Consider the following 27,773-nt stretch of genomic DNA (forward strand, 5'->3'; position numbering starts at 1 on the left):
CTTAACCAATCAGACATGCAGATAGAGCATAAGTGAAGATAGCTTAGAGGAGGTTTTGAGAGGGGGGACTCTTCGATGCTTAAGTTAGGAACCCAAGCACAATCAATGAGATATAGAGAAAGTCGAGTAGAACTAAGACGCGTAAGTGTCCATACTTGATTCTTGGACCTCCTTATCTTTATCCTTGCCGGTCTCGACGGTTACAGGGGGACTATCATCCACTTTCCTTGTTGTGGTGTCCCTATGATCCTTAACTCAGTTGTGGGTCATAGTGAAGAGTTCTAGGTAACTCCTCCGATAATGGAAGCTATCCGTTGGACTATTACAAACGTAACGAACCTATCCAATGGGGAAAAAGTCGATGGATACGAGTTTGGCTAGGATGGCGACTTGTGGTCAACTGGGATGGTGCACGTGGTCAATAAACATGTCTCTTTTCTACTAGTTTCTTACATTTATTCGAATTACCTTTTCTACTAGTTGCTTACATTTATTCAAATTAATCACCAACACGCCAAACCCGTTTGGATTGAAACTTAGGCATTCAAGTTTATCTGTTCACAAAATTTCAGCCTTATCCTATATGCCATGTGGCATGTATAACTTGGAATGCCTGTATAGAAATAGGAGAAAAAAGACGTTACCTTATCGAGTGGCCCAACGCCCATACAATAAATCTAACATCCGGTATGACTTAGGCTAGCGCTCTACTGCTTTCATAGCTGCTGATGTTGCATATTCCCACTTGACCAATTAGACCTGTAGACAAAGCTTAAGTGAAGATAGTTTAGAGGAGGTTTCAAGAGGGGGGGACTCTTCGATGCTTAAGTCAGGAACCCAAGCACAATCAATGAGAAATAGAGAAAGCCAAGTGGAGCTAAGACGCGTAAGTGTCAATACTTGATTCTGGGACCTCCTTATCTTTATCCTTGCCGGTCTCAACTGTTACGGGGGGACTATCATCCACTTTCCCAGTTGTGGTGTCCCTATGATCCTTAACTCAGTTGTGGGTCATAGTGAAGAGTCCTGGGTTACTCCTCCGATAATGGAAGCTATCCGTTGGACCGTTACAAACGTAACAGACCTATCCAATGGGGAAAAATTCGATGGACACGAGGTTGGCTGGGATGGCGACTTGTGGTCAAGTGAGATGGTGCATGTGGTCAATACACTTGTCTCTTTTCTACTAGTTGCTTACATTTATTCGAATTAGTAACCAACACGCCAAACCCATTTGGATTGAAACTTAGACATTCAAGTTTATCTCTTCACAAAATTTCAGCGTTATCCTATATGCCATGTGGCATGCAAAACTTGGAATGCTGGTATAGAAATAGGAGTAAAAAGACGTTACATCATCGAGTGACCCCACGCCCGTTGATAGAAGGAGACGAAATGACAATCCACCCTTAAGAATTACAAAATACCCACCCCTATCGATGCCCTTATTTGCCCCTTCATTGGGCCGAGCTTTCTGCTTCTCTTATCAACATGTATAGTGTGGAGAATTCCAGCAAGAAGATTTTGACTTTTTGAGACTATTATGGTATTATCAGAGTCTAAGGACATGATTAAGGACTCTTAATAACTTTATTTGCTACATTAAAGTAGTAATAATACACTACAGACAATTTCTGTTTCAAAATCACAAAAATCCTTACCCTAATAAAAACAAAATCTGTTTTCTGACAACGCTAAGAAAATCAAGCCAAGTTGCAAATTCTAGCCGAACCTGAATATCTCGCTTCACAGATGGAGCTCTCATTGACTACTTTTTGTTCTTGTTTGTGTCGTCTTCTTCTTTTTCCATACATGAAACATGAAGAATGCAACCCTGCATTCTCATACAAAACTCCACTCCCTCCTCCTCCTAACTTCAATTCCTCCATTTCTTCTCACTCAATCTTCATTTTAGTTTCTGGGTTTTCAAGATCATGGGTCGTGCGAAGCTACCGATCAAGCAACTAGACAGCCCACTTGCTCGTCAGATAACGTTCGCGAAAAGAAAGAGTGGTATCATGAAGAAAGCTGCAGAGTTATCTCTTCTGTGTAACATTGATCTTGCTATTATCATGTTTTCCCCCAGTGGTCGTTTGACTACCTTTTCTAGCAATGGAAGGTTAGTGCACGCAGCTATGGTTACTGGTTATTGCTATAATTCTTCTTCAGCAATTGCATTTTTTCTGAAATTGTTTATGTCTTGAGTAGCGTTGAGGACGTCTTGATCCGTTTGCTCTGTAACTCTTATCGGACAAAAGGAGCGTAAGTCATGTTCTTCTTACACACACTGATCAGGAATTATATATATATATATATATATATAGATAGATACATATATATGCTAGCGACTTATTCACCAATTCAATTTTTTGTTCTTGGTCTATGTTTGCAGAAGCTTTAAGAAGGACGAGGTAATCAGCTCAGCAAAACCATGGATTTTGATCTCTCACTCTCTCGCCCAGGCCGGCTGGTGTTGCAGTGTGTTGGGTGTTTGTGTTTTTGCCTCACAGACATATAATTGATATTTTTCTGCCTTTTCTTTTTGTTGATTTATTGCAGAATCTCTTGAAATCATTCATGCGTTTGAAGTATGAAGCTCAGATAATGGAACTGCTTGCCAAGTTCGTCTCTCTCTCTCTCTCTCTTCTTTCTCTCATACAATCTAGTTCTTACTTCATAGTACTTACTTCTTTCAGTGAGTTATATATATGTTGAGATCCCTATGATTGTAAAATTTTTGTTATCCTCTCTCCATTTTAATGCAAATTCTTCATGCTTTTCCTATTACTACCCCACCCCACTACAAGAAAAGTATATCCTAGGTTACAGATTTGGAGGTCCATGATAACAAACCAGTGTTCTGAAATCAGGTCAGATCCTTGATCCAATTTGGGGTTCAAGGTATGTTATATTAGTTTGTTGTCCAAATCCATGTGAAACCTCGAAGTTGGTGAACTAGGGCATACTAGAACTTGCCATTGACCTCAGAATTTCTTAGGCTCCCTTTGGTTGCAAGGGATTTTTTGATCCATGATCGCAAAACAGTGTTCTAAAATCAGGTCAGATCCTTAATCCGAATTGGGGACCAAGGCATGTTATATTAGTTTGTTTTCCAAATCCCTGTGAAACCTCAAAGTTGGTGAACTAGGGCATGCTAGAACTTGCCATTGACCTCAGAATTTCTTAGGCTCTGTTTGGTTGCTAGGGAAATTAAGACAAGTGAAAAAAATTTCAAACCTAAAATGGTTACTTCTGTAATCATTAACCCACATTATTGTATAAAGTACTTAGATTTTTTGCCATGTTTATTTGACCTTTTATTCCCACGTGGAAGTCGTTATATGCGGCATCGAAAATATACTGAATCAACTAGTCTTTATACCCACTACCAGCTCATTTGCAGCACCATTTTTCATGCTGCAATTTTTTTGTAAAAGTTGATATTTGTCGTTTTCGAAGTGCTTTTTCGATCCAAGTTAAATATGGAACCAAGGTTACTAAACGCAGAATTGAGATCCAAATCAGGTCCATCCAGTATAATTTTGATTCAGCTGGAATTGATTAGGAATTAGCCTGAATCCTAGAAATAAAATGGGAATCGGCCACTCTGGAATGGTGGAAGTCGGGAGATCGGCCAATCTTGATTCTTGAAACCGTGTATCCAACCCTCCCTCCACCCTCCAAGTTTCGGTTGGATGAATCTCCTATAGGGCCAAGACTCATTTGAGTTTAATTGAATTTTGAATTAATTAAGTGACTCAAACAAATTAAACTCACTCTAATTATCTTTGTTTCGTCTCTCTTATTGGAAATCTTTATTTCGTCTCTCATATTAGAAAACTAAATTTCTTGTAAACATGTGAATTAAAGATAAGATATTGAAGTTAAAATTATTTGTGTGGATAATTAATGAACAATTTGCCTTTTTGCTCCCATTTCTCCTCTCTATGCCTTATGAATCAAAATATCAATGAGCGTATGAATTAAGAGAAATTGGAGAAAATGTCGACCAACAAAGACACTCCCAAAGGGGATCAAATTGTGTAAGAAAACCCAATAGTTTTGATTAATTACTTCAATTATTATTGATCCAAACCAATTAGTAAAATTGTATTGTAAATATCAAGCATTAAAAGCATAACAAGAATTTCTTTTCTTGGCACTCAATACAACTAGAATCAATCTTCTCTATATGTTTCTAATTTTTCTTTAATTGACAAGAAAGGTGGTCAGGAAATCATGCAATACACAGTGCTTCACTTGTTGACAAATTGATATTTTTTGTTTAGGATTTATTATGTACTAGAACAATCTTGGGGGATCATGATTTCAGTATACACATTGCTTATGATCATTTTTCTAATCTAACCAAGCACTTTGTGGGATAAATCCGCACAAAGAATTTATCATAGACATACATAGCATGAATATGTGCATTTCTTTATTCATATTTTGACGTCCTTTTTGCTAATGATATCCCCCCCCCCCCTTTTTTTCTTTTGCCTGCTCATGTCTGGGGGATTCTTTGTACTACTCCTGCTTATATACGTAATCGTGGTGTGCTTACAAGTTCAGTAAGGAGGTAATATATGATCTAGTCATGAGATGGAAATCTTTATGTTTTAAATTTAATGCTTTGCTTCCTTGTATTGAATTCTCATTTTACTGCCTTTCCATTAGAATCTTGAAGTGGAGTGCAACATGCTAAGGCGACAACTCAATGTGGTCCAAGATACTATGAGGTTTTCTTTTCCTTTTCCTTTCATGAATAAATTTCATACTATCTATTAACTATAAGTACACTATTCTTATTTTTCTTCCATTCTTTTTTTCCTTTCATGAATAAATTTAATACTGTCTGGCAGTGTTTACAAGCCTGCCCTTAAGATGCTTTTCACTGCTTTACATGGTAACTACATGATGTGTGAAGGGGAAGATCGAAAACAAGTACAGAAGCTTGAAGTTCCTCTTCTGGGAATATATGATCCATAGTTTTACCAAGTTTATAGTAAAGAGGAACTGAATGCATTTAATCCTTAAGTAAATTTGAGTGGTTTAGATAGTAGATTAATAATAAGAACTTCTTGAACTGAAAATGTAGGTATTACAACCCGAGTCTCTACCCTATTCGATCAATTCATCAAGCTGAAGTGAGTGAGAAATCCATTACAGATGCACTGCAGTATGTCAAACAAGTAAAGGTGGATGATGTCCCGCTTTCTCCTTATATTTTCTTATTATTTATTTTGATAAAAAAATTTCCCTTCCCCTTGTTTTTGGGTTAATGGTCTTTTTTCCCCTCATTATGCAGGAAAAGTTCTTAGGCAACCATATCTCTGAAGAAGCAACCGGAGCTATTGAGGTAAAGATGGAAAGAAGTAGAAAGCTTCTATGCATTCCAATTTAAAGTGTCCCATTTCTTATTCTTCTTTCTTGGGAAAATATTTTTTATGTTAAAGAATATTGATGGACATATACCGGAGGGAGAGATTGCTGGTGCTGATGCTGATGCCGGTGCTGGTGCTGGTGCTGGTGCTGGTGCTGGTGCTGGTGCTGGTGCTGGTGCTGATGCTGATTCTGATATTGATGGTGATACTGATGCTGATTACTATGTGGATGCTAATGCTGATGCTGATCAGAGGAATGAGGAGTTTTTAGAATATAATCCTATCTTGTACTGGAGGTTTAATTTCTTTTCTTCTTGCATCCTTCAAAATTTATTTGTATCATCTTCCACTTCAAAAAAATTTATGAAGCCAAAAGATGTGTGTGTGTGTGTGAAAGATACAGAATTCACAAACGTCAATTAATCACTGCTTTCGTTAGCAAAGGGATGTCCATCGTAGAAGATTATTGAAGGATATGTTCTTCCCATTGGATTTAAGTTGTTACTTGTATTCATGCTGTGATCTACTTTCTCAGGGATCATCAAAGGGAGAATCCTCTCCAGGAGACAAGAAGCTCACTGATGGGTCCACACCTGAACACTAGCTTCATAAGAGAGAGAAGCAATTGGAACCTACCAGGATCTATGCTTCCATTTAAGGTAGATATCTAGGATATATGTAAGTTTTAAATGCAGTAACTTATAGCAATAGCAATATCAGTTGTTTATAAAGCTAAGTTGCTATCTATATATAACTTGACAACAGGAAATTGTGGGCCATGAACTGTCCAATGCCTCACCAGATGAGCAACAAAACATGGGTAGTGGACCTTCGGGTGTTTGCAAGGGAGGGCTGATTGGCAAGCCTGGCACTTATGGAGACTTATTTGCTGGATTCTAATTTGCATTAAGGGCTTCTACTCTCTTTATGAATTAGAATTGCCGGTTCCTATGGGGGACACAGACCTTAGACAATAAAAAACTTGCATGTGTGGACTTGAGTTTTCTATATAGTGTTTGTTTTGTGTATAGTTTGTATTGTGACTGTTCAAAGTTAAACTCTGTGATGTTACATGTTGAGACCTTAAGAGATTGACTTGCGCTTAAGCTTTCTGCAGTATCCATGAAGCAACTATGTATGATGTGAAATCTATTTACTTAAGCTTAACTTTCTACTCTCTTTATGATTTGAAATCTAAATAATCCTTGTAGGGACTACATTAATTTTGGTTTTGATATCATACATATTCTCAATCTTCTGATTGGGGTTTATACAAAATTGTCTCCCTCCTCTCTCTGGTTTCCCGGTAATCTAATTATAAATAGTTTGTGATGGCATGGTTGACTTGATTAGTTTAACCATCTGCATGGTCGAAACTCCAAACCATAGTTAGTTGAAATGTCCTTTTTTATTTTTTATTTGCCAATTTTCAAACTGATCCCAAAGACACGACAAGAAACATACCAAAAAAAAAAAATTTAAATTAAATGCGTTCAAACTAGTCTTATAAATCCTGATTTTGAAAAAAATAACTTAATATTATAAAGGCTAATGACTCACACATGAGATATTTAACATTTAAATAATAAGAAATGAGTTATTCCCACATTTTTGTTGCATATATTGTCTTATTTTTGTCTTGGATTTTTTTCAAATCTAAATCATAGTTCGAAAACCAGGATGTGACTGGGGGCGAGTCACTTTGAATGGAGTTAAAAATTTGAAAAACTTGGTCAAGAATCATGTAGACTAAGTTAGGGTAACAAACGATGAGATTCAGTCATAAATTGTTTGAGTCAAATAAGATTCAGTATTTTACTCAAGTCATAACAAACTCAATGAGTCGCGTAAAATAGTAAATTGTATTATCATAAAACAATAGTAACCTTCAACTCCCTTCTCTTGTCAATGCTATAAACTCAAAATGCATGGTTATGGGATTCTTTTTTTTTCTTTCTATATTCTCTGATTTTTAGGTTCAAAAATAAGAAAAAAATGTTGCTCGCCATGATCAGGTTTGATCAAATCGAATACTCTGGTTTTTCTAGAAGATAGTTGAGTCTAGAAATCTGGTTTTCTAACTATGATCTATATGTTTAAAATTCGTATTTTTAACTGTTCTGTTCAAACTTTGAACCGTTTTAAACATGCTGTACATACCCATAAATTCTTTTTCATAAGCGTTTTAAACAAAACTGGTCCAACCAAGAACCAGAAATAACTCCAACCAGATCTAAGTTCCAAACAGGATTACAGGAATGAGGGACCTGGCTGGTTGTGAAAGGAAAGTGTAAAAGGGCAAGAAACGTAGAGCAGGGGAATAGAAATTAAGCAGAGCAGTCAGAAAAATGCCTAAACAGCTACCTAAGTCCAACTAAGTAAAGTGGACACAAAATACCTAATAGATCTTAAAGCAATGCGGCATAAATCACCCAAATCTAAAATACCAGCTCAAAAAATCTATTCTTGAAGTAAAATGGGTTTCTGGATTCTGACTTTTCCAACGATTTATATTTATAAATAGATCTCTAAATTGCTCTCCACACGTCTCTCTCCTTTCCGCGTTATCCCTCCCGTAGAAAATAGGTAAAAAGCCTTGAATTTTTTAATGAACAAAAAGAGCACACAAACCCAAGAAAACCCAGAGGTAAAAACCAGAGAAAAGTCTTTCTTCTTCCTCGGCGGCTTCCATACGGCTGCAAAATTCTCAGATTTCAGACAATTTACTGGTCAACACGCTTAAGACGCGTAGATTTAATGTGGGCTTGGTTGATCTGTTAAGGTTAAGGGTTGTTTTCAGGCGGAAACGGTGATCTGGGTAGTTATTTTGAGCTAGTCGTCTTGGTTTTCAAGGGAAAGAAGAATTCTTGATTCTGCGGATCTGGTTTCAGCTGGTTTGAACTGGGTTTCATTGGGGTTTTTCCTTTTATCTTTTCAAGGGTCCAAAAACTTGGCGATTTTGGTTTGTTAAAGCACCCATCTTTGGATCTCTCTAGTTAGTTTTCATCTGCAAATAGCGAAGGAACGACAGAAGAGTTTGAGAAGATAAACATATTGAAAATTCAGGGTTTGCTTTGGTGTGGTGAAAGGGAAATTTCTGTTTGAATTGGTGGTCCATGATCATTTATTGATTGCTTTCCGAGTCCCGCCATTTGGGACTTCTTTCGAACATTTTTATTTATTTCACTTTGTTGTTGGACATTGAGAGACGTATACAACAAGTTCAGTTTTTTGCTCGTCAATTTATTTATCGATGAGATGAAAAGAAAAATATGCGTCTGGGGCACCGATTTGGGAACAGATGGGTGTGGCACGAGTCGGTTTTGTTATGATACATGTAATCCTTCTCTTCACTTTGGCGCCGGGGAGTTCGGAAGAGAACAAGATAACAAGGAAATTCTTTTTTGGCAATGGGGTTGGTCCAGCTTCTCCAGGGAGAGACGAAAAAGTGGTAAGCCCTTCCCCTCCCTTTTTTTGTTCTTGCCCCTTTTCACCTTTGCCTTTTGCTTTCCCTATGGTCGCTTGATGAATTTTTCTCATTCAATTGTAGCTGCTATTGTGATTGTTGGCCTCATCATGAATTCTTAGGCTCACTGTGTTTGGTATGCATTCCCAGTCTAAGAATGCGCATTTACATTCTCAAAACACAGAATACAATCTCAGAACACTGTTTGGATACATGTTTGGTACTTTTTTTTTTTTAAAGAATAGGCAGCATTTGATTGAACATCTCATTGACTAGTACCAAATATTGAAAATTAACATCAAAACACAGACAAAGCTGATCTTCACAAATCGTTAGTCTTTAGTTTACAGGCAAAGGAAAACCATTGATCAGTCTAACCACAAACTGGCATCTCGAATCGTTAACTTCAACCGAAAGGAAGTTCTAAATTTAAGCAAAGACCCAATCTCCATCTTAATGACTTAACCCTTAAAGGTAAACAGTCAAAACCATTCATCTCCATCCACCAAAATCATCTCTCCCGCTTCAAACATCTGATTCTAATAGAGAGACTGCAACCGCTGGCCCAAAAATTTAACTTCCGATCCTCAATGTCTTTTTCAACACTGTAAATAATGCGCAGAGGAGTGAAGAGGGGGGGGGGGGAGAAGCAGCCATTCTCATTAGTCAAAACAGAATACAAAGAAGCAGAAAAGTGAGTGAAAGGGGAAAAAACTGAAAATATAAAGGAAGAAAACTAAAATAATTCAGTTCTAGGAAACCTTTACCGTCTTCAAATGTGAAAAAACAAAGCATCCATGAAAGATCCATGAAAGATCCAGAAATCACTGTCTTAAATCAAAGATTCGGCTCCATTTTTCAATTCAGTTGGTTAGAGATACTTTTCACACGTCTACTTTCCTCGTTTCACTGCTAAAAGATCTTTTAGGAGCAAATACTTTCAGGGCTTCAGCCAGCCCAGGGGGTCCGTTGATCTCTTGCAGGAACACTTTCAAGTCTTCGATTTCTGATCATTCGCCAAGCAGCAGCTGATCACTGAAGAATTCGCCAAAGAAAATCAAAAGTAGGTTCATGGTAGTCCGACCGTAAAGGACAACATCATAGGAGTCATGAGTTGGAAGTTGTGGATAAGTAAAAAACGAGAAAGTAAAATGGTTTTTTTCTCATTCCTGATCGGGGTCCGTTCTTGATCTCATTCTAGTAATTTAGAATGAGAATGTATACCAAACAACGTATTTGTCATTCCAGAATGCCTTGTAGAACCAGAACACATTATGCATTTCCATTCTGAGAATGTGCATTCCCATTCTCAAAATGCAGAATGCATTGTAGAACCAGACCACACTATGCATTTCCATTCTGAGAATGTGCATTCCCATTCTCAAAATGCAGAATGCATTCTTAACCAAGAATATGAACATTGTTGGGATACATATTTAGCTTAAGTGCATTCTTAATTTTAAAATGTTTTCGCTTAATCAAATTTTTTATAAAGACCTTTTCCGCATTTCATCAAACAATTTATGTGCATCATCAAAAGAAGCTGCTATGAGCTTATGACACCCAAAATCAATAATTTAGTTCAAAACACAGAGAGAAAAAGAACTACAAAAATCCAACAAAGTGTGAAGTTCAGAACCACAGAAATCATTATCAAAATGATCAGTTGGTAGCCAGGTCATGAAGAGAGGAAGAAATGCATTGCATGTGACAATGCTCTCAACTGCTGAAACTTCTGGATTGGAAGATAGCATGACAAAGTGTATGAGGCTATAATCTCAAGATCTCTATTCCGAATCGGTCTAAATAATCAATTTATGTTAGTTCCTTCGTGGCTTAATAGTATTCTCTATTATCAATAACAAGCAGAAGACTCTGGAGTGAAAAAGAACCCGTTCAGATTTCACGCATGAGCTTACAGTAACAAAGAACATGAAGAGATGCGTTTATAAAGTAGTTAGAGAACTTTGAGGGGAATCAATTGTATTTGTATTGGGTCATTCTCATGGAGTTGCGTCAAACGAGCTCTAATCTGCATGACTGCAGCATCAACATCGACAAGCTAGTGCACATATTCTTGAAATCTCCAGAGTTGCAACTGATGAGTCCTATACTCCTATGAGCTGGTGTTTGAGAGATGATAGGTGAGACTGCAGCTCAGATCGAAGATTATTGAAGTGAATGAATGCCCTGAGATCTGCTATGTAGGACTCTGAATTGAAATTTTCTTCAGAAATTCAATTTCGCTGGTTTCCTTAAGTCGAAGTGATGGATCGAGCAAGAATGTGAACGTGAACGTGGAATGGGATTTTTGGCTCATTCCAGAACAAACCCTGTTCACCCCATTCTTGGAATTCAGATTGGGAATGTGAACCAAACAGCATTTTCATCCCTTTAGGATGCACTCTATACCCAGAACATATTCTGAGAATGCATACCAAACATAGCCTTAATATGTTCATGATTTAAGCTTAATCCGACTTAAAAGTTAACGCTTTGCGTCTTCCACTGCAAACATTTTAATATTGTCAAAGATTCTGATTGGCATCTCTAACAGAAGCACAATTGATTTGATCTTAATTATACTATATTAGTATATGGTGAAAGCTACTGTATGTAGAAGTTTATATAACGCTGGAAGATGTATGACATAGCTTCTATGGTAGTTTGGATGAAAATCCTTTTACACTTACTCTCCAGTTTGTGGGAAATCATTAATCACTGAATCATTCTTAAATTCTTGTAGCATTTTGGAGATTTTTCAATTGCACTGGGGCAATTTCATGTTTGAACTAATTTTTATCTAGGATGGGATTTTGTTAAATCAGCATCTTTAGTGAGTGGTTCTGGAACACATTTCAGAGTAAAAATGTACTAATACACTTATGACTCACACAAGGTTAAAAGAAGGTTTTTGCTGAACTTTAATCTTTTCATTTTTGGGCATAATATATTGTAAACACGATTATATGTTTGACTTGACAAAAAGTTAATTTGGAAATGCTAATGTTTGGTTCATGCTGGGAACCCTATAAAAAAAAAATAGACTAATGATTAATCCTAGGTAGTCGTAGTCATCCGTCTAATAACGGATGGATGGACCTTTCCTAACTAAATCCTGTTTGCCAGCCTTCTTTGTAAAAAAAAAAAAAAAAAAAAAAAAAAAAAGCTCCTATTTCCTATTACCTGATTGAGGTTTCACATAGAAAATGTTAAATGTTGCCTTCCCTCTCTAACTACATTGTGAAGGAAATGCTATGTCTCTAACTACATTGTGAAGGAAATGCTATGTTACTTGGACTAACGGCACAATTCATTCAGCTTTCCTTGCTCTTATCTTTCTGTCATCCCTTTCAGTTTAAGTGTCTATAATGTTCATGCTGTGTAAAATGAAGAGCTGTGTGATTTTTGGGTAGGCCCCATTTCTTCTTTCCCACACTGATGTAATAGTCCAACAATGAGTGCAAACTGTAAAACTACCCCAAATTTGTGCAAGGATGATATAAAAAGCAACGGAATCAACAGCTCCTTCAGAGCTTGACGTGAACAGCCGTTTTTTTTTAGTGATAGTAAGAATTCTGATACAATCCTTAGAATTGACTGCTATGAGTCATTGACGGGTTTACCTGCAGGCAAGAAAGCTATTGGTTGTTGGTGGGTGTTTACTAAATTCTTTGCTTGATGGGACAATTGAGAGGCTGAAAGCTTGTCTAGTGGCCAAAGCTTTTCATCCGTGGTCTTCCACTTCCCTTGCATTTGGCTAATGACAACTTATGAATCTCAAAGACCTCTAATTTTTGGATTCCGATTGTTATGGCCGCTTCTAAACCTATGACACAATACATTGCCCTTTATTCAACTGATTGAAGAGGAGTAGTTGGACTTTCTTAATAAGCCCAACTACTCGCCTAGGTTTGTGAGCCTTCGCCACTCATGCACAGAGCACCTTTCCACGATGTTGAATAAAGGACGATAATTTTCACTTAAATAAATTCAGTGGTCCGATATAATACTTACATCAATAACAATAACGCAAGCATGAGACTTTTTGGTAGTACCAGTGAACCAGATGGCCGCGGCGATGGAATCTGGGATGGATGCGTAGTTCAGTTCAATCAGACCCGAAATGGAAGAAGTGGGTGGTAAAAATACTTCATCAAGAGTGAGCAGAAGGATGAAGTAAGTGCAACATGGGCCAGTCAATGAGTAAAAGGACCTCCACTCTCGTTTTCTGTCTTCAAGGTACGCCACAACAGATCTTTAAGTGACTAATTGGCTCAACTCAATAAAGCCTTTTATATATGTAAATTTGGCTCGTGTTTGTTCAGTTGTTGTTGAGGGGTCATGGAAGAAGTGGGTTCAACTCCCATAGCCCCGACGTGGTGAACAAGACTGAAGAAACCAAATGCCTTATTACTAGAAAGAAATAGTTGCATTTGCCCTATAATTCTTCATTCCTCTCCAAGATAGATAGACTGGAAAGCAAGAGAAGCATGAGCTTGTGATATAGTTACACCCAATTCCAGACCGGTCAATGCAAGAACTATAAATAAAGCACCATGATCTCTTATGATATACTAAATATCTTCATACATAGCAGGATCACGCTCCCCCACTCGGAGAAAGATTTCATTCCTTGGTCATAAAAGTGGGGTGAAAACAGAAACTATTGCTCTTTCTCAGTCATCGAATACAGATACGAACTTCCAATGGTAGGATCAAGGCTCGCATCCCCAGAGCCATGTGAAGACCAAGTAAGAGACACAGCAGTAGTCCTGACCTGAATATAAGATTTGGTAATATTGTAGTTTGGATCAGTCCCAGATGATACATATCTGGATTGGATATCCGAACAATGATTAGCCAATTCAAGGAGAAAAAGCCTGATATGCACATAGGATGGGCTGATCCACTGTATTTGTCTGATCCCGTACAAATTTTGATTAGGTGACCCGAACACTCTAGTACTGATTTTTAAACCCATTGTTATCACCCCTTCTTCAATTAGAGAATCAACAACCATTGGATGAGCATGGAACTGAAGAACACAAGATGCATGTTTTCTCTCGACTTAGTCATTTATATGTCTCAAATTTGTAGAAAAAGTATATTAGGTGATCATGTTAAACTCTCTAGATAACTTCATAAGAAATCGCATTTCGAGGTTGCTTCCTACATGTGCATGAATAAAATAACATCTTTCAACTAGAGGAAGAACTGGTAATTCTGGTTCTACATTTGTTTGAATAAAATGCTTCGCTAATTCATGCATCTAACCACAGATTGCTTTCTTTTTCCAATAAAAAGTCTATAATAATTTGCAAAAATAGTCTTCTATTAATGCATGTATATCAGATTTGGAAAACTTGCTATTTTCACCATTGCTAAAGACTACTTTATTTATTTTTTAGCTAATTGAGTGATAGGTAGAATTTTGATGAGTTTGATTGCAGGCAGAGCAGTTATGGATCAAATGCAGCTCAGATTTGATGCACTGGAAAGAAGCTGATGAAATTTTCAGCTTACTTCGCCTAGAGCAAAAGTCCAGAGGCTCCTCTGAGGTCAATTCAGAAGCATGGTCAGCAGCAAAAGGAAGACTACAGAAAGCAATTAATGCGCTGTCTCCCCAAATAAAGCAAACTCTTTTGGGTTGTTTAAGAACTAAAAATCATCTTTTTCGCATTTCTGGAGATGCAAGGGGCTCTAGGCATTGGTACAACAAACATTTTGAGTCTCTTTTTGGTTGGCCTAAACCTTCTAGACACCATAGGGGTAACGGGGAATCTCTTAGTAGGGGTAATGGGTTACTTCAACACATAGCAGTAACACCTGCTGCTGCCCCAGGCCCTGCAGTTGAATCACCTGCCTACAGTCCAGCACCATCTTCTGGTCCAGCCCCTGCCAGCTATCAGGCTCCTGATCCCCAGCCCCCAGTCAAACATCCAACAGAGTCATTTTTTCCACCAAGTTCAGTAGATTCTAGTTCTTCTGCGAGTCCAGTTTTGGCACCACAACCACCGTCACAAAAGCAAAGTAGCAGCCAGGCTGTTGTTATTGCTGTTTCTGTAACCGCTGTGGGGACGTTGGCTTTTGCTGCGATGCTCTTTCTTTGCTATCGTAAATTTCATAGAAATAATGGTGCCCCTGGAGATGGACAAAAGGATGACAGGCCCCTGCTTTCCTCCTTAAGTTTATGTGATTTATCTGCTGGTATGTGTGTTATGTTTTTGGTCTTGTATATTTTCAGTTATGCAAGTGTTAACGCTGAAAATATTTTCCCCTAAATACATTGAACTTTCAGGTTCTTCACAGAAGTCCGCTTCAGGAAATTCAATGAATAAAGGGAAGATTGGAAATCAGTCTTTTAGTACGAATACCCACAATGGAAAGGTTTCATCTTTGCACAGCAATTTATCCAATGAGGCTGATATTCATAATTCCTCAGTAGCAGAAGTTCCTTCATCAGGAACTGTTGCAAGTGTGTCCAAATCTGGTCCTACGAGCAACATTCAAGTGGCGGTTCAATCTCCACCTTTGAAGCTTCCCCCTGGCAGGGCTGGTCCTCCCCCTCCTGCTCCACCCCCTCCTGCTCCACCACCTATGCCACCTGCTGTGAAGCCTGGACCTCCCCCTCCACCCCCTCCAAAGGGTGTTTTCCCTCCACCCCGTCTACCACCACAAGCACCCATTGGCCCCAAGTTGGCTAAACCTTTAGCCCCTAAACCAAATCATCCAGAAAATACAGCTTCTGATGGAGACGCCCCAAAAACCAAGCTAAAACCTTTCTTTTGGGATAAGGTTCTTGCAAACCCTGATCATTCAATGGTCTGGGATCAGATTAAATCAGGGTCCTTCCAGTAAGTTGTCGAATTCTACTCAATTTTTTCCATACGCTGACAAACGATTAGATATCGTAGGCTGTCAAAGAGACTGATAGAATATTCTACATTTAACAGGTTTAATGAAGAGATGATAGAAACTCTATTTGGGTACAATGCTGCTAATGATAAAAAGAAAGCATCATCATCTGCTGATCCTTCTCCCCAATACATTCAGATTATTGATTCTAAGAAGGCACAAAATTTGGCAATTCTGCTGCGGGCATTGAATGTGACCACAGAAGAAGTCCGTGATGCACTTCTGGAAGGTACTGCAATGGAGTTGTTGCATTACTAAGACAATTATTATTGTTTACTATATCTGCTCAACATGACAAGACCAGAATAAGTTAGATGAGAGAGAACACCTAAAAAACATACAGAAAAGGACCATATCCAAAAAATCTAATTTTTAAATTTCTATATCCATCAGTCTCATTAGGTTGACGAGATGTATCTCTTACCCCAATGTTACAACATGAAAAAAAAATAAATACCACAATAGTTACTCTATAGTGAGTTTTTTTTTTTGGTGAATTTTTATAATGAACCTGCCAAAACAACAAAACATTATCAGGAGGTGTACAACCTAGTCCTTTTCAAGGGATACTTCCAACAGGGTTATGGGAGGAAATTTATAACTAGAAGAAATATTAAATCAATTTTTTTTTTAATATAATTTTAGAATATCGAGTTAATTAAAAATCAGATGTCCCATTTATTTACTTGTTTGGCATGTTTTGTCAAAATGCTTTGGAGTGGATCCTAAAATAATTCAAATTTAAGATTTTTTTCTTATGTATTGTATTATCTATAGTCTATACCAATATAATTGAAATTTTACAGCAATTGTATTTATAAATAGGGAGGATTGTATCTTGCAGTAATTGAATTTATAGCATCAGTATAAAATTTGTTTCTTGTATAAGTTTTTTGCTTTAGATTTATTTCGGTCTTGTCAAATAAGGTAAAAGATTTGGTGTACAGCTGTCCAAATAAAGGAATCTATGGATGTGGCAATGCTCACCATTGGATATTTAGGTAATAGATTAGATTGGCCACATGTCAAATTTAAAAATCATCCATTTGTGCTCCCATGTCTTGGCATGCACCCGTCTTAGGTCTCGGCAGGCCAAGCATTGGCATGTACCCTCTTGCTAGTCCTCAAATTTTCAATGCTATTTTTCCACTTAGCCAACTCTGTTTGGTTTGAAGCTTGACACATGAAAAAGTTCAAAAAATTTCAGCTCCATCTGACCTGCCACAAAGCAACTAGCTGCTGGTCAATGACTCTATGCATTCTGTGGTGGATGAGCGCCCCCCCCCCCCCCCCCCCCCCCCCCCGGAAACCCGCCAATAAATAATATCAACTGTGCAAATGAATAATTTTGTTGGTAACTCATTTCCTGAAAAGTGAAAATTTTTAAATAGAATTGTTGAACGTAAGTGGAATTATCTAAAAGTTTGAGTAGTGAAGTTTGGGGAATTCTATTCATTTTACAAGTCGGAACTTCTGTTAATTTTTTTTTTTTTTTTAAATTCCAATAAACTATTATGATTTGATAACTGGGAGGATTGAATCCTTGCACTAAAATAAAAAGGATAACCTAAAATATTAGCAGCACTTTACAAAAAAGAATGACTGAAGATGTGGATTCTGAAATGCTTCCAAGGATATTTTAGGGTCTTAATTAAGGAAACATTTGGTGGTGGTAAAACCCATGTTTATATGAATCCTTATCCTTTTTGGTAACAAAATACTTGTCTGCAATGGTTTTTAGTGCATTTTAACATGTCCTTACTATTATACTTGGAATGAAATCAGGAAATGAGCTTCCAGCAGAGTTCCTCCAAACTTTATTGAAGATGGCACCAACAGTAGATGAGGAACTGAAGCTTAGGCTATTCAGTGGTGATCTTTCCCAACTTGGGCCTGCAGAGCGGTTCCTAAAAATGTTGATTGATATCCCTTTTGCTTTTAAACGCATGGATGCTTTGCTTTTCATGACTTCACTGCAAGAGGAAGTCTCCACTGTTAAAGATTCTCTTGCAACTCTAGAGGTAAGACTTGGACATCCCACTTGTTTCTGTTATCAGATTTCTTCATGTCTCACTAGGTAGCTTTAACTACTGTCATTCCATGGATGACTTGCCAACATTTCGTAGTATTTTAGTAAGGCATTGGTAGTAAGGCATTGGTTTCGCCTCTGTTCTAGAATGGTTATATGGCACAGTGGGCTAGTGTAGATGGCCATATGCCACATGTATTTGGTGGAGTAAGAATAACCATTGCATTGTCTCCATCCTAAATATCAGGTGATCCACAATTGGCACGAATAGGATGATTTTTAACCATACTTATGGTTCCTAATCACCAAACTATCAATGACCAAGAAACCAAGACATAACCAGATCGCAGGACACCGATTATACCAGATTTGAGAGAGAGAGTAGAACCCAAAATTGGTTATCAGATTTAGGTCAAACCCTGGTCGAGTGTATGAAACAATAATATTAATACGGGGGGAATCCAATGGTTGGATGAGGTTCTAAAGGTACTGCTTCAAAATAGAAACTTAGAATACTAAGATTTATTAGCTCTCCAAAATTCCAGATCTGTAAATCAGATCAGAACCCAAACCTGGTTGAAATACATTCTTAGAACAGGGACAGAATGCCAAAGTCAGTCCAATATGATGGGCAGATGCTGCAGGTCTGTGAGGCCTAAACAGAGTAGTTATAGAGGAAAACAGGAGCATCGTAGGGCTGCTTACACAGCAGAGCAATCTGAAACTAGGATCTGTTAAAGCCATGGTTCAAGAAATCGGCAAGATCTCAGCGAGATCTTCGTTTTTCTGAAAAGGCGAGTTGTTCACACAGGCGAGGTAGAAAAACTGCAATATCTCGAGCGAGATTTAGAGATCTTGGTCCAATAACTCATCTCGAACCATTTCGGTTCATCTCGGTCCATTTTTGGGCCAAACTATACTATTAAAGCCATGTTTCGACTCGACTTGGCGAGATTTCTTGCTGGTTTTGCCTCTTTTTTCCTCTAGCTCCCATTTTTGAGAGAAAATCAACAAAAAAACTGTGGGACATTTTCCAAGAAGATTCAGATGAGGAGAAGGATGATCTCTTATACCAATGGGTGAAGGATCGAGGTGAGCCACTTATGGATCAGCCTGGGGGTAGGCCTGATCCCGTGGTAGCTAGTCAGATGGGTACAGACGTGGATGAGTATATGTATCAAGAGGGTCGTGTGCTTTCATAGGTACCCAGGCCTTTCGAGACCAAGCTATTGTGGTTGATGTGGAGCATGAAACTGTTTGGTCACGGTCTAGTGATGATGGTGGTGGTGGTGGTGGTGGTGATGGTGGTGGTGGTGATGTTGGTGTCTTGGTGATGGGGATGGGGATGGGGATGGGGAATGTATGTGATTCATCAATCAGCAATAGGAATTAGAAATTATGGCTTTTATATATTCTAATGATTAAGTTGTGTCAAAAAGGTGATTGTGGAAGGTCAATTGATGAATATATCATACTAGATGAAGTGTTCGAAGACTCGCCGCATACTTACATAGGGTACATTGTCAAAGTACCATTTGGTGTTTGTTTTTTGCAAATCTGATATTTCCGTTGTGTTTAGAATGGCTGAAATAGGGTAAATACACAGTTTCAGGGCCTACAAAGGCCATATGCCCACCGAGATCTACCAGCGAGTCGACCGCCCGAAAAATACAAGGTTTTGGCAAGATCTTGTTTTTTTGGGATAGCGAGATGGCTGGCGAAATCGAGTTTTAAAACCTTGGTTAAAGCCTACCTAGTCAGTGATGATACAATGCTTCAAGAAACCACAGTAACAGCAGTGAATGAGTCTAAACAAAACTGATATGCTAACTTAAAATCTCAGGAACAGAAAAGGGGTTATGGTAGAAGAAACAGAAATATATGACTTGAGTCTCCCACGCACGCCTTGACCAGCTTCCCACCAGTGAGCCCAGCATCTCTCAGGTTTCAAAGAAAAGCTTTAAATGTTGTAAAAATTGTGGCCTTTGTCCAGCCCCTTCTTTTTATTAAATGACGTAGCGACTATTACAAGATTGGAAACTTCAAAAATAGAAACTACTACTATTCTAAGATCTCTCTTCTAGAAACATTAAAATGATGTAGATCCGGGTTCCAAAACTAGAATCGGATCGCTTATGGGCCCATTCAGTGATTAGATGGTTCAATTGTAAAGAAAATGGCATATTTGTAAATATATTGGAGTTTACCAAGTGGAATGGCGATCTGGTAAATAGATGGTAGTTTGAGTATGAGAGGAAATATCAAAGGGAAAGGCAACATACAAGATGGGGAAGGGTAGACTTGGAACTGAGAAACAAAATAGGGCAATTGAGACTAAGAGAAGAAGAGAAGGGTATTGAAGGAAATTAAGATAAAAGAAAATGAAACCTTCTTTATGAGGTTGTCTTCAAACATCAAAGGAGAGAACTTCTCCAAATCTCATTGGTTGAACTTGAAATTCTTAGCGAAACGTTGCCTCACCAGTCCCTATCTAACCTAGTTGAGATCGGCCTCAAACAGCGAGGGAGAGCACCAGTCGAAGGACCTGCACCTTGGCCTTGCGGTAAGAACAAGGTATGCTTCGGTTACAGCACCGTACTTCCCAACTGGAATGGATTTCGGACAAGGCTTCAAGGGTCAGGTCGTCCTTGGAAGTAGAAGCAAACCCTCAAGTATTAGTTTACAACTTAAAAGGAACCGAGGGATTCCAGTGAGCTTCTTCTAAGATGAACAGTACCGGTAGCAGGGAAAAGCAACTGTAACAAAGATTTAGAAGAAGAAACAGGGAAGGAAATACAGGAGAAAGAGTAGAGAATTGGGGGGAGAGAGAGAGATATTGCTCACGAGGTGGGGTGGAAGAAGGTCACACGACCAATCAAAACCTCCAAGGATTCAACCAAGAAATCAATACATCATTCAACTCTGAAATCTCCATCGGTTACATTGGTATAAATAACAAAAGAAAATCCAACATGGAAGGAAGCCTACTCTAATCTGAAAACTTAAATTAATTGAAACTAAAGGATTTACTTCTCATGTGACGAAGGAAATATATGATGGTAGTTATTACAAAGCATGATAAGTGAATAATTCTCTAATGGGTATATACTTAAAGGATTCAATTAGTTGGAAGACCATTTGCACTACAACTTTTATTTTTTTATTATCAGAAGAAAAGAAAATTCAATAATTACATATGTGGCTAAGTACATCAATGTTCAGATTAGTGATATCTATGTGTGAGAGTTTGGTAATGATATTAGTAGCAACAAGTCGCATGAGTAGAACTATTTCGTTTGTAGGCCTGAGCATGTAGACTGGTATAGATACAAAATTAAAAACATCGAGAAAAAGAGGAACTGCGCTCCAAGGCCATGTTGTCGTAGTGCTGTCAAGATGTGTGTGATGCAATTCCTCCGAATCGCTCCATTCCTCCCCTATATTCCACCCATCATTGCATGCTCGTTTCAATCCATATAGAAATCCTCTAGCGCTGGCTTCAAAAGTTTTTCCTGTCATCATGTAATCAGCAAATAATGGAACACATCTTCCATTGTTCATAATGCAAGTAGCCCAGGCAGAGATAGTTTTATTAGTATTAGTGGTAGCTGAACATACAAGTATGGGTTTGTGTAAGGTAGCACTACAACTTGGTTGGTGATAAAAATGATATGCACTAACGGAAAACCTTAACAATAAATATGTAACTTCCAACTCCAAAACCCTTGGGAAGCACCTATTGGTTGGCATTGCAAATGTCTTTTCAAGACTTTGGACAAAATTCGGATTCATTTATGCCCACACCATATTCTATAATTTAGTCACATCTCAATAACTAAATATACTTAAGACATAGATCATTCAGTATCATCAGAGGTACAGTGCAAGGCAAATAATGCATATAGCATCTTCCCTATGTGAAGTTGCTCCGAGTGAAAGCCATAATTGATCAAATACCAGCCTGTCCTAAATATAGATCAAATGGCCTTATAGGGAGAAAAATGAAATAACCAGAAAAAAAAATGTCAATTTAAAATATGAAGATAAAGAAAATTACAATATTTGATCAAAGGCCATACCTTATTCAACTTGTTGAAAGTATGTTGATGGCTAGAAATATGGCGAACATAATATGATTCCAACAAATTGCATTTTTATCCACAACAATATAATTTGCTATGTATTATAGGAACTTCTACCCAAATTAATCCATAGCATTAGCACAAATTAAAGTTCAAAATGAAGAACTCATATACAATGGAATAAAAAAGACAGATCCAAGTCATTAAGAGAGAACCCAGGTGTAGAATTTACTGGTAACCATTGCCATCATGTAACATTCGGAAACTACGATTCAAATGCCCACCTGTCCTAAATATAGATCATATGGCCTTATAGGGAGAAAATAAAATAACCAGAAAAAAAAAATGTCAATTTCAAATATGAAGATAAAGAAAATAACAATATTTGATTGAAGGCCATACCTTATTCAACTTGTCTAACGTTGTTAGGGCATTATTTTCTGTTTAGGTTGAAAAAAAATCCATGCAAAGATGCTTGATTTCCTAAGAGTTCCTATTTTGCAACCAAAAGGAGAAAATTCCTATCAAAGCTGTAACCCTAGCTACAACTGAATTATGTAAACTGATCCAATGATCTGTTGACAAGAAGTTAGCCCCCAAAATATCTAATCGAAATTTAAAGAACGAATAGATATATACCCGTATATAAAAAATCTATAATGAGTTTTGGAGAACAGCGATTGGAATTTGATTTAGAAAGGTGGTAAGTGATTGTATAACACCTAATTAGCAAAGTTGCAGCAAATGTTTCTGTTAGCTTGTGTACCAATCATAAACAGTCATTTCGTTTAATTATACGGGAAAAAGAAACCACGGCTTTGTTGCAAGTTATGCCAACCACTTGCAAGGGATTGCTGATGATGAAGTTGTAGTAGTAGTAATGGTGTTGGGTGATGGTGATGTAAGGTTCCAAAAAATGAGAGCAGCAAGAGAGTAGTTAGGGAGGGTGGCTTTCCATTTGAGGAGAGTGTCTGCTTCACTTGACAACTGAGAGACAACCCGTAATCAACTACGAAGGCAGAGGACGTGAAGAATATATAAGAGAAGGCAAAGATACAATCAATAGTTGGGATGAACAATAACAATGTAGTCAAAGTGTGAGAAGAACAGCTGATGTTGGTTGCGGTGAAGTAGGCCATGGGTACTATATATTGTTGGTTGGTTTGCAGCGATGGTACCTTCTGTTTGATTGTTAATTCAATTGACAACACAAAATTTCAGAAATTAAAAATAAGGGAAGGAAAAAAAAAAAAAGGGATCTTGCCGAAACTTACCATGAGTAGAGAAAGAGGAAGATGTTACCAGGGACTCATAGATTTTGATGGGCACTTATGGCTGTATGATCGACTGCTAGGGCTTTGAGGATGTGTGAAGCAGCATATGTCGAGTCCAGCGGAGGTCCTTGTCTTCCTCGTCCATAGTGTACGTGGGCATTGGCAAAAGGGACGCAGGTGGCTTTGTTCCGGCCTTGGAGGTGGATCAAGCTCAGAGCAGCAATTGAGAGACTAGAACTTCTCTCCATTGCAAAGAGACTTTACTTGAATGATCAGAGAGAGAAACCTGGCCTTGAGTTTGTGGTTTTGAATGATTTCGAGTTTAGTAAAGAGCAGGAATGTGGAAAGTATTGATCTCCTCCAACACGTAACAGGAAAGCCAAAAGACTATATAATATGTGATTTGGTTGTTGTGTATTTCCAACCAAATCATAAGAGATTGAGGGAATCATTTTAAGAAAGAATCTGTTACTGTTAGGAGCGTGAGTCATAAAGGAGAGGAAGAGTTTTAGTAGAAAAAGGTAAGTGGGAAGGAGAGACGGGATCATAAAAGGATATTTTATATATTGAAAATAAAAATATTAATGTTAGTTTTATAAAAAAAGGTTTAAAGAAGGAATTAATTAGGAAAATAAATGAAATTAAGGAAGCAATTTGGGGGATACTCTTCTTGTTTGTGTGTGTGTGTGTGTGTGTGTGTGAGAGAGAGAGAGAGAGAGAGAAAAGGGGGTGTAGGAGTTACTAATCTTTGTACTCTATAAAAGAATGTACTGGTGTTTTTTGGCAAACTTTACCATCTGACCCAAATGCCCCCATTTACTACTTAAATTACGACTAATGCCCCCATTAACATCTCTCCATATTTAAATCTCATAATTATCTCCCTCTCTTTACTTTCCTAATTAATTTCTTTATTAATTAGTAACTTCCACACCCCCTTCTCTCTCTCTCTCTCTCTCTCTCTCACACGCACACAGAGAAGAATAATATCCCCCAAATTGCTTTCTTAATATCATTTACTTTTCTAATTAATTTCATTATTAATTAATTAGTAGCTACTACACCCCCTTCTCTCTCTCTCTCTCTCTCATACACACACAAAAACAAGAAGAATGGTATCCCCCAAATTGCTTTCTTAATTTCATTTACTTTCCTAATTAATTTCTTTATTAATTAGTAACTCCCACACCCCCTTCTTTCTCTCTCTCTCTCTCTCTCACACACATACACACATGCACACATAGAAGAATAATATCCCCCAAATTGCTTTCTTAATTTCATTTACTTTCTTAATTAATTAGTAACTCCTACACCCCCTTCTCTCTCTCTCTCTCTCTCTCTCTCTCTCACACACACACACACACACACACACACAAACAAGAAGAATAGTATCCCCCAAATTGCTTTCTTAATTTCATTTACTTTCCTAATTAGTAACTCCCACCCCCTTCTCTCTCTCTCACACATACACATCTGTGTGTGTGTGTGTGTGTGTGTGTGAGAGCGAGAGAGAGAGAGAGAGAGAGAGAATGGGGTGTAGGAGTTACTAATTAATTAATAAAGAAAATAATTAGGAAAGTAAATGATATTAAGAAAGCAATTTGGGTTATATTATTCTTCTCTGTGTGTGCGTGTGTGTGTGTGTGTGTGTGTGTGTGTGAGAGAGAGAGAGAGAGAGAGAGAGAGAGAGAGAGAGAGAGAGAGAGAGAGAGAAGGGGGTGTGGGAGTTACTAATTAATAAAGAAATTAATTAGGAAAGTAGAGAGAGATATAATTATGAGATTTAAATATGGAGAGATGTTAAATGGGGGCATTAGTCGCAATTTAAGTAGTAAATGGGGGCATTTGGGTCAGATGGTTAAGTTTGCAAAAAAAAACCAGTACGTTCTTTTAGAGAGTATACATAGAGTACATAGATAGATAGATATGAAAATTGGTTCTTTTTTTGGGAGCGCTGGCGCAATGTCTATCTCTCTCTTCCCCCCAACAAAGGATAGGGATGTTGTTTTACATGAGAGAAAGACACATGGGAGCGCTGGCATTGGCCACGCTTCCTGACAGTTCTTTTTTCCTATATATATATATATGTGTGTGTGTGTGTGTGTTTCCTATCCGGAAGCGTATGCTACGCCGTCAGCAGAAACCCACTTACAGCCCCCCTTTGGTATAATTAAAGGGGGCAGGGAGGTTATTATGAAGGGGGAGGAGAGAGGTAGGCAGCTGTCTGGGTGCATAGGGTACGCTCTTGGACAGAAAACATCGTCCCATATTGTACAAGACTGTCTGAAATCTGAATGACACCTCTGTAGGTGCACTGAATAACACCTCTATAGGTGCATTTAGAACATGTAACCTTCTTTTGATTACCCCTATCTAATTTCTAGAAGTTCATTTAGTTATGTTTAAAAAAGGGGTTTTCAAAATAATTTGAAAGTGACTTACCATCTTGTCATTGTCTTCAACGCTTTTCGAATGTACATGTGAATGACAATATTTTACCCTCTGAATGGGGAAACAAAAGTGTGTTAGAGGGACAAAAAATGAGGTTTCAAATTATTTGACACCTTAAAATATGTCAATAGGGAAATCCCTATATATATATATATGTATATATATATATATATATAGGTATGAACCCTTAGTAATGGTATGACCTTAATAGTGGAGTCACAGAGCAGGATTATGTAGAAATCATCTGTATCGTGAGGAAGGGAAAGGAAGGGAAGGGAAGGGAAGGGAAGGGAGAGGGAGGTGATCCATCCATATGCATATGAAACAGGAATGTTTTTCTTTGCTAATGAAGGATATGTTGTACCAATACAGAATCTAATTATTTCCATCTCATGTCGATGGAATTCTTTGCTTTTTAGTGTTTGTTCCTCTAATGTTCTGGTTGTTTATGGCAGGTAGCCTGCAAGGAACTGAAAAGCAGTCGACTGTTCCTGAAACTCCTAGAAGCTGTTCTAAAAACTGGCAACCGGATGAATGATGGTACCTTCCGTGGTGGTGCACAGGCATTCAAGCTCGACACACTCTTGAAACTGTCTGATGTTAAAGGAATTGATGGCAAGACCACGCTCTTGCACTTTGTTGTGCAGGAGATAATCCGTTCTGAAGGTGTACGGGCTGCCCATGCGGCCAGAGAAAGCCAGAGCATGTCCAGTGTGAAATCAGATGAACTTCTTGAGGATTGTACCAGTGAAACAGAAGAAGTCTATCGCAGCCTTGGTCTCCAGGCTGTTTCAGCTTTGGGCAGTGAGCTTCAAAATGTCAGGAAGGCAGCAGGATTGGATGCTCAAGCCTTGGCAGGAACACTGGCCAAGCTTGGCCAGTCATTGTTGAGGACGAAAAATTTTCTGGGCAATGAAATGACGAGTGTAGCGGAGGACAATGGGTTCCATAGTACACTCAAGAGTTTTGTAGGACATGCAGAAATCGACATCACATTGCTGCTGGAGGAAGAGAAAAGGAACATGGCTCTAGTAAAAAGCACAGCTGATTACTTTCATGGGAATGCGGGGCGGGACGAGGGCTTGCGTTTGTTTGTGATTGTTCGGGATTTCTTGATAATTTTGGAAAAAGTATGCAGAGAGGAGGGAGAAGCACAAAAGAAGCGTGCAAAAATACCAAGAAACAAGGAAACCCTGTCTGTCCAATCTTCTCCAGATTCCCGACAGCCATCATCTCCAGACATACGTCAGAGGCTTTTTCCGGCAATCAAGGACCTACGGGTGGATGATCTTAGTTCAGACGATGAGAGCTCATCTCCTTAGCTTTCTTTGGTAGGAGGTATGCGTGTTCTTTTTCTTGGATCCATATTTTGGCTTCTCCATGAACAGTAAATCAATTAGTGAAAGTTTGAAGTGTTTAATTTGTGTTTGAACCAAGCTTCACTCGTTTTTCTTTCTGGTCTTTTTTCTTTTCAGGAGCGTCTGTAAACCCAGTGAAGGTTCTGTCAGATCTTGCACAGACCATGTGCCCATTTCTAAGTTGTGGCTTACTGGAACTTGCGAAGCTCTGGGTTTCATCCTTAGTTTCTTTTATAGCTGATGACAATTAGCTCTTTCAAAGATCTCAGTGTAATTAGCAATGGCAACTATGATCCACTCAAGACAAAAGGCCTTAGTTCTGTGTTTTGCTTAATATTGGCCTTTGTGGGGGGTTTCTGACTTGTCAATTAAAATTTGCATTTTTCCTTTTACTGTTAAAATTTTTAAATTCTTATTTGTTTGTAAAGGAGAAAAATAAAGGTTATAAACTGAGGGTTTTTTTTTGGTGATAATATACTGAGGTTCTTTTGAATTGAGGAATTCATTCCACCTTCAATTGCTTATTTAGTTGGGAAAAATTGTTTGTTCTCAGTTTTCTTTCTGTCTGTCGTCGCCGTTATAGTCTTGAGTCTTGGGATTGGATAATCTGATCTGGGGGGTCTGCATCAATATCAAAGGGCCCTGATTGATGACTGATATTCTCTCAAAGATCAGCCAGTATTGGGTGTAATACCCAGATTTAAATTCTTGGTGATGGTTATTTTTTCTCCCCATTCCCTCTGGTAATAACTATGTGTTTCTAGCTTTTGTGAGGAAATGCCCAATGCACATGAGGTGATAATCTTTC

General features: G+C 38.1%; 2 protein-coding genes across 4 annotated transcripts; both read left to right on the top strand.

Moving 5' to 3' along the window:
- The first annotated feature begins 1,745 nt into the window (after nucleotides 1-1,745).
- LOC122070100 (agamous-like MADS-box protein AGL104) lies at nucleotides 1,746-6,554 on the top strand. Its single transcript, XM_042634209.1, has 11 exons — nucleotides 1,746-2,119; nucleotides 2,209-2,262; nucleotides 2,393-2,411; nucleotides 2,560-2,621; nucleotides 4,576-4,582; nucleotides 4,681-4,742; nucleotides 5,102-5,201; nucleotides 5,312-5,362; nucleotides 5,460-5,683; nucleotides 5,923-6,046; nucleotides 6,153-6,554. Exons 1-11 carry the CDS (start codon nucleotides 1,935-1,937, stop codon nucleotides 6,285-6,287), a joined length of 1,023 nt encoding a protein of 340 aa, XP_042490143.1. The 5' UTR covers nucleotides 1,746-1,934; the 3' UTR covers nucleotides 6,288-6,554.
- A 1,226-nt stretch (nucleotides 6,555-7,780) lies between these two features.
- Nucleotides 7,781-27,462, top strand: LOC122070106 (formin-like protein 5). Of its 3 annotated transcripts, none has more exons than XM_042634216.1 (8): nucleotides 8,704-8,838; nucleotides 12,909-13,095; nucleotides 14,307-15,063; nucleotides 15,155-15,710; nucleotides 15,810-16,000; nucleotides 17,557-17,792; nucleotides 26,063-26,945; nucleotides 27,083-27,462. In XM_042634216.1, exons 3-7 carry the CDS (start codon nucleotides 14,343-14,345, stop codon nucleotides 26,927-26,929), a joined length of 2,571 nt encoding a protein of 856 aa, XP_042490150.1. In that variant the 5' UTR covers nucleotides 8,704-8,838; nucleotides 12,909-13,095; nucleotides 14,307-14,342; the 3' UTR covers nucleotides 26,930-26,945; nucleotides 27,083-27,462. The 3 variants fall into 3 exon arrangements, with proteins under 3 accessions (XP_042490149.1, XP_042490150.1, XP_042490151.1); XM_042634217.1 differs by having other exon boundaries at nucleotides 12,915-13,095; XM_042634215.1 differs by lacking the exon at nucleotides 12,909-13,095 and having other exon boundaries at nucleotides 7,781-8,838.
- Nucleotides 27,463-27,773: the final 311 nt, after the last annotated feature.

Source organism: Macadamia integrifolia, unplaced genomic scaffold, assembly GCF_013358625.1.
Source record: "Macadamia integrifolia cultivar HAES 741 unplaced genomic scaffold, SCU_Mint_v3 scaffold823, whole genome shotgun sequence".
NCBI lineage: Eukaryota > Viridiplantae > Streptophyta > Magnoliopsida > Proteales > Proteaceae > Macadamia > Macadamia integrifolia.